The 12047-nt window shown below is 37.4% G+C and overlaps 1 protein-coding gene across 1 annotated transcript in view; it reads left to right on the top strand.

The window, feature by feature from the left end:
* PLD5 (phospholipase D family member 5) overlaps nucleotides 1-12047 on the top strand; it is a gene marked incomplete at both ends in the record, with an annotated part of 480984 nt that overhangs the window by 279358 nt on the left and 189579 nt on the right. The window contains one exon of the mRNA XM_081224825.1: nucleotides 11615-11726. Within this exon, the coding sequence (XP_081080951.1) occupies nucleotides 11615-11726 (112 nt within the window). The remainder of the gene's footprint in view (nucleotides 1-11614; nucleotides 11727-12047) is intronic.

Below are 12047 nucleotides of genomic sequence, written 5' to 3'. Positions count from 1 at the left end.
TTTTTGGTCAATTGGTTGGTGTTTTGCTCCTTGTTTTTGTTTAAGTTGAAGTCCCCTAAGGCCAGGCAGCATTCAGTGATCTCACTTTGGTGGGATGCATCCTGCCATCCCTTGATTAGGCAGCTGCATTCATGTGTGACTCAGGTCTCCAGGCCATGTCTTGTAGCCCACTCATTCCTTCCTAGCAATATTCTTCCTAACTGACTATCAATGTAGGTTAAGCAACAGAAGAAAGATTTTGTTTCACCCAACTATAAACCCTTTCCTTGTGATGTTTGTTTCATAGCTATCTTCATGATTTGTTCATAAATGATATTGTTAACATTTTCTATTACTATCACTTCATACTTTGACCTGTAATATCTCTTAGCCATCCTCAGGGAGCCTGCAGTCTGGTGGAGTCAGCTAGGACTCCACACACTCCAGTACTTCTCATTCCCAGTCTCCACCATCTTATTGATTCTCCATCTTCAATGCCCTTCTAAGCCCACTCTTCCTTTCTTTCCCATCCCTGCTGTTCCATTCCCTCTCCAAGTCTACTGAAGTAGACTTTACACTCATTCATCGTGCAAACAGTCAGCATCTACTCTGCAACACAGGGGTATTTCTGGAACCCGGGAGAATCCTATTTTTGACAATGTCGTTTCCATGTAAAAGTCTGATAAAAGTATCCAAAAATGTTGCAGCCTCATCATAATATTTAATTAAAATTTCTTTTCTTTATTACTAACTCTTTTGTAATCTAGGAAAAATAAAATCACAATAGTTCCTGCTTTTCATTTTGCCTGAAAGGAGATGAGCATAGTTGGTGGAGAGGGGTCCTTTAAATAATTGAAATTCTTCCAACCTGTTGTAATTAAGAGGTTGGTATATTGTAATTGGTAGGTTGGAGTGAGACAGCCAGAGAAGGTAGGATATTATGATACAACATGGAAAATGCACATTTCATCCTTTGTTTTGATGTAGATCTGAGGACTTGAATACATTTTTACTATATTATGGCAAACTTCCTATAGTCTATTTTGTGCTTTTATGGAGTTATAGGGAAAAATAAAACATGTATAAATTAATTAGAACATAAATTAGGATACATACTAATGCTCTGTTGTTATTTGGCTCAGTTTAGAATCTGCTATTTTTTTTATTTTCAGTTCTCAAAGTTTGGTCTTATGGAAAAGGCAAATTATCTAGGAGGCATTTGCTACAGCGGAAAGACCATAGGTTTGGCACCATCCACATTTGACATGACCAGCAGTTTGGTAGTTGTGGTCACACTGGACAAATGTCATAATCCCTCTGATCGTCCATTCCCTCATCTATAAAATGGATTTAATAATGCCTGTCTCATTTGATTGCTTTGTAAATTTGATTAGATAATGTTTGTGAAACAGCAAATAATGGAGCTCATAAAAGATAGTTGCTGTTTTCATTTGATTTTTGTTTTTCTAGTGCAAGACATTTACTTTCAAATTCCATACAGGAATTTACTTTATCATTTTACAGCAGGAATAACTTTCAGCTGTCCATCAAGTCCTCAACTTCTATTAAAGGAGGTTAAGATAATTCTTCCCAGAATAATAATTCAGGTTGTTCTTCAAAGTTTAGGTGAAGAAAAGAGAAAGAAAAATGTGCATATTTTCAAGTAGATTCTTACCCTTCTGTCCCAGTATGGCAACTTTCAGCCATAACGACCAGTAAGAATCACCTGGGGAGCCTTTGAGATATACCTATGTCCAAGCTCACTTTAGATCAGTTAAATTAGAATATTTGGAGAGGGGCTCAGGGTCTGATACCTTTTAAAAGATAACTTGGGGATTCCATTGTGCAGCCAGGGTTGAGAATTACTGCTCTAAACCATCCCAGTCTAATAAACAGTGTGTGATTTTTATAGATTTCACAATAGAGCCAGGTTGGTCCCTTTCTGCTCAGTCAACTTAATTTTACCTGTTTCGGTTTAATCCTGTTTATTCCAGTTGTTCTCTCAGTGATGGTATAAAAGGGTGACAACTTCTATTTCAATGTTCCACATAAACAATAGGTTCTCTTCAGCCTTCTCATCTCCAGACTGAATAACTCCTGGTGCAGTATCAACATGAAAATAGTGTCACCTTATGAAAAACTGTCCCCTTCTTTCAAAATAGTATCTTTTTTTGTTCCACAAAATCAACACTTGACACATGCTTATAAATTAGCATCTCCTGTTTGAAATGTGGCCATAGAATAATTTTGAATGTGCCTTTACTGAACGAACATTTATCAAGGTACTATGCTGTTTGCTGGGGACACAAAACCAAATGAGCAATGAGTAGCAGGGGAGACAGAATTTGCTGGGGACACAAAACCAAATGAGCAATGAGTAGTGGGGGAGACAGAATTTGCTGGGGACACAAAGCCAAATGAGCAATGAGTAGTGGGGGAGACAGAATTTGCTGGGGAAACAAAGCCAAATGAGCAATGAATAGTGGGGGAGAAGAAAAACCAGTGATAAGAATACAGAGTGGTAGAGCGGTGATGAAAGGAGCTGTCAGCGAACAGGTTTGTGCAGCTTTCTCTCCGCTCTCGGCTGCTCAGCAGAGCCCTCCTGGCTCTTGTGGCTTCTGGTCCTCCCTCAATGCAGTTCTTAGTGAATTCCTGCTGCTTCTGTATACTTTTGCTCCCCCATCTGTTGAGTAATTCTAATTATGTTCTTGCTTGCTTTCCAATATATTTCTAAGGAAAATCATCATTCATATATAAACTCATAAACACTATGATTAGCAAGAGTTTAACCTCTTTGATTCTTTTAGAATCCAATCATATAGACATGAATAAATCATGAACCCGAAGACATTCTTCTCAATTATTTTCATTAAATAATAACTTTTCTTTAAAGTTGTCTTAGTTTTGTTTACCTATACGCTTGATTGTTTTCTCTCTAGACATTTCGCTCTGTATTTCCTATGGTCTATTGATGTTTTTGGAACTTTTTTAAAAAAGAATAGGTTGGATTTTTTTCTCATTATAATACCAATAGCTTCTTACTATAGAAAATTTGGAAACTACAGAGAAATGAAAGAGAACAAAATCATCCATGTGATCATTGACAAAAATTTTTTAATGGTTTGATATTTTATGCATAATTACATACATAGGCTCATATAAAGAAATTTGTATCCTAATTTTGAACTTAATGTCATACCATAAGCATCTTTCCATGTTATTAGAAACCCTGGTAAACATTATTTTAAATTGGCTGCATAATATACAATGTAGCATATACACCAGATTAAATGTATATAACTATTGATATTTCTCTATTATTGGACATTTAAGCTATTTCTTTTTTTCAGAAGTAAATTATACTGCAGTAAATATTTCTGTACAAACCATTGTTTTCTTTTTGTTCATTCACTCAGCATCAATTCTTAGAAGTAGGATTAGAGGGCTAAAGAGTCTGTTTCTTAAGACCATGGGGTTTTGGGGGAGCAATGTAGTAAATCCTCATGGTTGCTTCCTGGGGAAGTTGGGACCACTGGGAGAGAGTATGTGAAGGAATTCTGCCTCCATTCTGTGTGGGGCTCTCTGCCCACTCAGAATAAGTGATTGTGGAAGAGCTGGAGTGTTTGGCACTTGCTGGCACTCCTCCCTTGCCCCAGTCACATCACAGGCCACCGTCTCCTGCAGTGCCATGCACACTCTTCCAAATACTGCCGAATGCACTGCCAAGATTACGTTGTCCATCCACCTTTTGCAGCCAGACTGGACACTGGAGCAGCCTTTCTAGTACTTTCTAGTACTGTAGGAATCCAGCTACACAGATCCCTGTAATAAGCATGCTGCTCCTGATATTAATTCCTTGCTATTTCCTGGCCCTTCATGGGCATGATGAGCTTATTCATCTCTCTTCGTCTGCCCCTAACAGGGATGGCTTTGTTCATACCCATGGGGTGCATAATTGTGAATAACCATCATTAGGCAAGGTCTTGGTGATTAACTCTTCAAAATAATTAAATCCCTTAATGGGATGTAACCTGGACTAATGAATGGACTGGCAGCCTACATGCCTACATAGCAGATACTCTCTGCTGATATCAAGCGAGTAATCCTTATTGCTTGCTACCCCAAAAGTGGATATTCTCAATTAAGTTACTGGGTCTGTGGCACTGTCTGAGTTCCGAAGCTGTGATTGATCCATGACCGCAGGACATTTTTGAACTGATGTAGTGGCCAACATCTTCTGGCTTCAGATAAGGAATTCCATATTCCATCGGCATGTTCTGAAAGCAGCTGGGGACTCTGGCCACCATCCGCAACTCTTCTCTTTTCCTCAGCCCAAGCCTAAGCATCCAGTTCATCACTGTAGTGTCTCATAAATACCTGAGATCCTTCCTTTTTTTTTTTTTTGACTACCATTGACACTAGCTCAGATCACATCATCTCTCACCAAACCACACACCAACCTTCTGATTTCTCTTTCAGCCTGCAGCCTTGCCCTGTACCAGTCCTTCTCCAATTTGTAGTCAAGAGTTTTCTTTCAGAACAAAAATTTGATTATGCCCCTCCCTATGTAAAATCCTTCAGAGGTCCACATTGTTTTCCAGATGAGGTGTAGACTGTTTGTCCAGGCTTAAAAAACCCTTCATGATGTGCTCCTACTTATATCTCTGCCACAGATCTCCACCTGAATATTCTTTCTTTCCTCCCTTTTTTGGTGGAACTTTCCCTGAGTACCTTGGACTGGGTTATTAGTGCCCTTGCTATATTTCCCTTAGGCCTGTACCTCCTTTACCTACCATCTGACACATTGGGCTGTATTTGCTTATTTATTATTTATTTCCAATACTTATTAAAGTCCCTGGCACATAGCAGGCATCCAGCAAATGTGTTGAATAAATTTGCTTAAAATACATTTTTCCTTGTCCTGGGGGTATTTGAGAGTAAAAGTTGACACTGACAAGTATATAAGTAATATATTTATATTTATACCCTTGGCAAACTTTGTGTATTTCAGTAAATATAATAAGTAAATAAGAAAATTTTAGTATGTGTTCTAAACTGAAGAAAACTTTTTTCAGTAATATAGCAACAAAAAATTTCAGTAAATATAGTAAATAAATAAGAGGTCAATCTTATAGATAATAGAACTGACTGGTTAAATAAATTCACTAACAATTTGAGTCAAGAGGGGTTGATGCATGTGTGGTTTTGTCTGTTAAGTCACAAATTTTAAAAAAGTCAGAGCAAGTGTATTGCTTTAAAAGGACACTGTATCTTAAAATAAATGCTAAATCTTGTTTTCTCATGACTGTATCATCAACTGTTTAATCAGTCCTTATGTCCCTTTTTACTCTCATTTAAACTTTTTATCCTGTGTGTGTGTGTGTGTGTGTGTATCATGATAGCATACCTAAGATATATAATCATAAGTGCACATGCATATTTTGGTGCCTTTGTTTCTTTGGGATGGGCCTCTAGATGTGAGATTCCTGTGTGGAAGGAAGCAATATGTTAGAGTACTCTTTCCCCAAATCGTTGACAAGAGTAAATGCTGCCACTCATAAATTATTTCTTGTCTCTTTGAGTGCAAAGAGAGATCTCTATATTGCTTTGTGTCATGCTTCTCTCGTCAACATAAAGCATCTCTTTATGTCTGCTAGCCATGTAGGCTTGCTCTTCTTAGGCTTGTCTAATCTCATACTTTGCCCATATTTGGTTGGGCTACTGGCCTTTTCTTACTAATTTTTAATTTATTTTTGTAGGGTACAGCTGTTAACTCTTTGTTTCTCATTTATATAACAAATATTTATTCCAGACTTTTACTGTTTTTCATTAACTTTGTGGTATCTTTTGCTCTCTATATTTTTTTACTTTTATAGTTCTATATATCTTTTATTACTTCTATGTAGTTGGCTTGTTTATTAGTTTCCTGTGGCCAGTGCAACAGATTAGCACACACTGTGCCTTAAAATAACAGAAATTTATTCTCTTGCAGTTCTGGAAGCCAGAAGTCTGAAATTAGTTTTACTGGACCAAAGCCAAGGTGTCAGCAGAGGGTTGCTCCCTCCAGAGGGTAGCCACCATGTTCTAGGGGAGAATACACTCCTTACCCCTTCCAGCTTCTGGTAGCTGCTGGCATCCCTTGGCCTGCTGCTATGTCACCCCAGTCCTCAAGGCCAGGATTTTCAAATCTGCCTGCTCCATGTTCACACTCCCTCCTCCTCTGGGTGTGTCAGAGTCCCTTCTGCCTATCTCTACAATGATTGCCTTTAGGGCTCACTCAAATAATCCAGGATAATCTCCTCATCTCAAAACCTTTAATTTAATCACATCTGCAAAGATTCTATTTCATTGACAGTTTCCAGATTAGGACCTGACATCTTTAGAGGCCATTATTTAGCCTCCTACAGCGTGATTAAGGTTTTCACCACTCCAAGACTGTAGATGTAGTTGCCCAGATTTTCTTGAAAGTGTTGGTGTATCCTTATTCTTCCTAAGAATATATTTTTCTATGTAGTATAATATAAGGGTATCTTCCACTTGTGCCAGATTAAACCACTTCACCTCTTTCAGACAGAATTAAAATAGCATGTTTTAAATAAAAATCATGTGTAGTACTATTTCTGGATTCTCTGTAAGTCCCCTTGTCTGTTTATCCATTCCTATACCACTACCATATTAATATGATTATTGTGACTCTATGGTTCATTTTTAATAATACTGAAGACAGTAACAGTTAAAAATTTCTCTCTGACACCAAATATTTCTTCATTTCATGGTTTTGCTATGAAGAACTCAACTGTTCATAGTTTCCTAGAGAATAGAAAAATTCACATTTCTTTTCTCTTTTGATGTAAGGATAATCTAAGAATGAGTTTTAAAATGTTCAAGTAGTTAAGATTTGTTTTATGAGTTACATGTTAATGGTGTGTCTCTCATTTTGTTATATTATGAGCAGAGAATGAAGCCTGTAGATATTTCATTTTAACCATTGTTCAAGTTTTCTTAATGGCAGTTACAGGAAGTTTTTTTTTATAAATGTTCTACAGACAAATATTGTTTTGAGGGGCTTGATATATAAAATGAAAAATATATATATGTACACATAATCAAGTTTATTGATTGTATTATTTAATTTTCATATATCCTCATTTATTTTCTATTAGATCTACCCAGCCTTGAAAGACATATTTTAAAGTGGTAGTGGTTGTGTTTTGTTTTGTTTTTGTTTTTGTTTTGTTTTGTTTTGTTTTGCAGTAGGCGGGCCTCTCACTGTTGTGGCCTCTCCCATTGCGGAGCACAGGCTCCGGACGCGCAGGCTCAGCAGCCATGGCTCACGGGCCCAACCGCTCCACGGCATGTGGGATCCTCCCGGACTGGGGCACGAACCCATGTACCCTGCATCGGCAGGTGGACTCTCAACCACTGCGCCACCAGGGAAGCCCCCATGTAGTCCTTTTAAGCCCTCCTCAGCTCTTATTCTAATTTTTACTGAGATCCTTTATCCAGTTTGTTGTAGATCAGTGTTTCTCAACCTTTTTTTCATTATCACCTTACTTGGGAAATTTTTAGACATTTTTTCCTAATCCTGCCCCCACCATGAAATTTTAATACCACAGATATATTGCATATTTACTGTATGTATATCTATGTTTTATTAGTAAAAAAGAGTAACTTTCATCTACACACACATCTCTACACTCACACCAGAAAGAATCAATTTTCAGTCCTTTTAGGGTAATAGCACTGGGAATGCATGTAATAGATTCTTAGTAGGCATTCCCTTATAAAGTGTCCTAGCAAGTACATCAAACACATATTCGTATCACATTGCTAACCAATTATTTCTTCTTTCCTTCATCCTCCTTGATGGCTTTTAGTGTTATTTACTGTTTGGTTAGAGCCCTTCATTGAATATGTTTCTCATATGCGTTATGTAAGTAATACAGTCTCTAAACCTGAATATATCTGCAAATATAGTTTTCTTTCCTGCTGGCAGGTAAAATCCTTGACTGGGTAAAGCACTCCTGTGCTTCACTTTTTTTCTTCCACGGTCTGTCACCACCAAGTGCTGGTTTAGTGTTGTCGATGGTTAGCTCCACACCAGTCTGATCCTTTTTCCTTGATAGGTACCTTTTTGTTTTGTTCTGTTTGGGGCCGGGAGTTTGTAAGAATTCCTCTCTCTCCTTGGTGTTGATTAATTCTACAAAATGTGCCTAGATGTGACTTTCCACATTACATTTGCCTCCATCTTCAGTTATCTTTTCAACATGTAAATCTATGTCTTTCCTCAAGTTGGACACTTTTTTCTTCTGTTATTTGCAAACTTATTCTGTTTGTCTCTTTTTCTCTTCTAATACACCTATTAGCCACATGTTATATATCTTCAATTTATCGATCACCCTTTTCTCCCCTCGTCACCCTTATGCTTTTGTGTATGTGTGTGTGCATGCATGTTTGTGCTTTGAGATATTTCTTCCATTTGGTCTTTGGGCCACTAATTTGGGCCTCAACAGTGTTCTTTAATTACTCTTCTAATTTAGCTCTAAAATCGTAGAGTTTTAGTCCAGCCAGAGGACTTTTTTTTTAGTCCAATCAGAGGACTATCTTCTGATTTCTCTTTGGTATCTTTGTTTATCCCCTTCACATTTTATTGTGGCATTTCATCCTGCCTATGAGTTGTTTTGGGTCAACAGAAATAGGCAGTATTTGTAACCCCTACTCTCTTGGGTTAAGCAGCCTCTTCAGAGTCACAAAGGGGCTGAGCTGGATCTCTATCCTTGCGGTACAGCTCTCTGTCCAGAATTGTACTGTCTATCATAAGGTTTTTGCAGACATTGGAAAAAAATGGCTTAAAGTAGGTCAATGTGCCTGAGCCACTAGCTAACTTCAAGATGATTTATTTAAGTTTAAAATGTTGGCTAATGTTTCTCACCAGAAAGAGCAAGTCTTTAAACTGCTGATGTTTAAAAACCAAGGGGCTTTTGTTATTCCTTTATGAAAACATGATGAGTAAATTTAACTCAGAGAGCAGTAGGCCTTACTGCAGATCTCAGCATAGAATAAGTGTTTCATACCTTTGAAGTAATTACATTTTGAATGTCCTAGCAAAAATGGGTGGACTAGGAGGTAAGACACTGAAAACAGGGGAAATTTAATAGAAGTTCTGCCTCAAGCTCAAGTACAGAAATTCTACCCCAGCACAAGTTCATTACAGTGAGCACTATAATTAAAAATTTTAAGACTCCTTGGTATAAGTAATCAGCACATATTGAAGTAAAAATAAGCTTTATTTAATGACAGTCTGCTACTATCTGTAGCTTTTGGAGTTTCTATTTTCATTCATGTTTGAGAGTTCTGGTCTTTATTTTAAATCTCACAAAAATAACACAGTGAGAATAAATTTAAGGTTCAGAGCCAGAAGTACAGATAGGTTAGAAGATCTCTTATGTTTCATTTGTGCTAAATTTATTGTTAACTAAGAGCAAAAAAAAAAAGCATTTGTTTAAAAATACTGGCTCAAGACTTCCCTGGCAGTCCAGTGGTTAAGACTTTGCCTTCCAATGCTGGGGGTACGGCTTTGATCCCTGGTCAGAGAGCTAAGATCTCACATGCCTCGCAGCCAAAAAACCAAAACATAAAGTGAAGCAATATTGTAACAAATTCAATAAATACTTTAAAAATGGTCCACATCAAAAAAAAAAAAAGTCTTTAAAAATACTGGCTCACTAACCATGGGGACTTAATAACACACAGAGTGCATATGCCCTTTCCCCTTGTGAAAGTGAAAAATACAAACAATTTATGTGACTGTGAGATGACCATGAGTCTGGGCTGTAGAAATCTGGGCTATTCAGGCATCACCAAACCTTCAAGGGTGTGTGACAAGAGTATAGTGCACAACTTGGCAGAGTGACAAAGCTCACAGGGAGGAGGTTGTGTTGGTGGCAGCTCTGCGGGAGAATCCACAAAGCCCCACCAAGTGCATCTTCCCTCACATCCAGTGTCTGAGCCTCTCACTGCCAAGCCTTCATTTCTCCATAGTAAATTTGAAATGTACGTAGACCCTGAAATCAGCCAATCAGCAGCTGTTTTTTCCTTATCCTTCTCCCTCTATCTCTTCATATCTCTCTTTCTCTCTCCCTCCCTCTTCCCTCTCATCTTTTTATTAAAAAAGCAATTTGCAACTGCCTGATTCACTCATTCAACATACCTCATAAGAATAATACCTGCTTTGTGGGGAGGCTGCCTCCACGCTTTGCATGCAAAGTAATTTGGTTACTTTTGGTGAGTTCTACTTTGGGCAACCTTTATCAGCACACTTAGTTAGACAAAAAGGAAGCCTCCATTCCTGACATGGGGTGCAACTCCTCTTTTCTCTAACTTCCAGGGATTATGGAGTTTAGGCTATACTGCACCAGCTCTAGGCAGGAGCATGGCTGGATTATGCCAGACACTCCTCCCTGCTGTCAGCTGTCACCCTAGCACTGGCATACCAGCTCCCTCCTCCTTAATATTCCAAAGTGTTAGGGTTTTGATCTTTGGCTTCTTTCTTTTCTAAGGCTGAATTGCAGGAATCACTGCTCTACATCTACATTTCATCCATTTTCTCTTTTCAGTCTTCAAATTCTTTCTACATGATCATTATCAATAATCTATTCTTATCAAAGTAAGATAAGACTCTGCCACTTGGGGGGCCATTAATACTAAAGCCTTATTGCCTGTTTAGCCTCCAAAGGTATTTGAGTTTGTGGCTGAATAACAAAATTCTGAAGAACCAATAAAAGAAGACCAGTTCCCTCTTATGATAATGAGGAGTCTATGAAAACACACAAGAGGAAATAAAAAGGATAATGTTGCAGTCCACTCACCTAAGATGATATAATAGCTATGGACCTACCACTATGTAGAGTCTCCCTGAGATTAAAAAAAAAAAAAATTACTATAAAAATTATGTTTGTGAAAATCTTATAAGGAAAGCCTTTACTTTTTACTTTTTTCAGTTATTTTTAGGCTGGGCTAATAATTCTAGATTTCTAGGCAGACCATAAGTTGAATTCAGTAAAATACGTTTTAAACAAGAAGGTGAATTTAGGCAAATCCCTGATAAGTAGTCATGATTCCCCCATAATGGCTAACACTTAAAGGATACTTACCTACTACTATCTCTTAATCCTCACAAAAACCTATTAAAGTAAGTACTAATATTATCTATCTTTTACTGAAGAAGAAACTGGAAATTAATGAGATTAAGAAACGGAGTTTGTAAATTGGAAAAACAGCTGGAATCCAGGTCTTTCTGGGTCCAATCACAACTGTTTAATATTCTCTGCCTCTTCATGTGTAGATAATTAGAGTTCATGAAAAAGTAAAAGAAGAGTAGATTTGCATCATAGCAGTGAAATGACTATTGCAATAATTGTTGAATTGCACAATACTCAAAAAAACAATGTAATCTATGTTCCTACTACTACTCTATTTCCATAAACTCTTTTGAATTTATGAAGTGCTGCCAAGGGCTGAAGTGCTTGCCTTTTAAAATTTGAATGAATAGTTTTAATTTTCAATGTTTATTTATTCCTATTTAAAATAGCATACTTTTAGGTTTTCTGACTTTGGTTCTGAATATTTTTTCTAGGGTCAACGTCTTTTCGAAAAGTTGCTCCAACTGACTTCTCAAAATGTTGAAATCAAGCTAGTGAGTGATGTAACAGCTGATTCAAAGGTATTAGAAGCCTTGAAATCAAAGGGTAAGGCCAAGGTTGACATGGTACTCTACCTCTGAGTGTTCTGTTCTGGTACCTTTAATTCTACATAGAGCAGTACATGATTTCTTTATAATCAACACACTTGACTTAGTGCACTTCTTATTTCTCCTTTGAAAAACAGCTTGATTAAAGCCTTTAAATGAGAGTACTAATTAGTCAATTCTACTGGGATTTTTAAAGTAGTGTTGTTGCATATTAGCTTATGCAACATAATCTACTAGCCATTAGATGATAATTAACTGGAAAGAAGAATCCTTCCCTCTCTGAACACTTCAGTGATGTGATTAGAGAGAAGAGCCGCTT

The sequence above is a fragment of the Mesoplodon bidens genome (genome assembly GCF_964165515.1).
Source record: "Mesoplodon bidens genome assembly, chromosome: 2".
Lineage (NCBI taxonomy): Eukaryota > Metazoa > Chordata > Mammalia > Artiodactyla > Ziphiidae > Mesoplodon > Mesoplodon bidens.
Note: the sequence above shows the minus strand (reverse complement) of the source record. Positions and strands in the feature narration are given on the sequence as shown.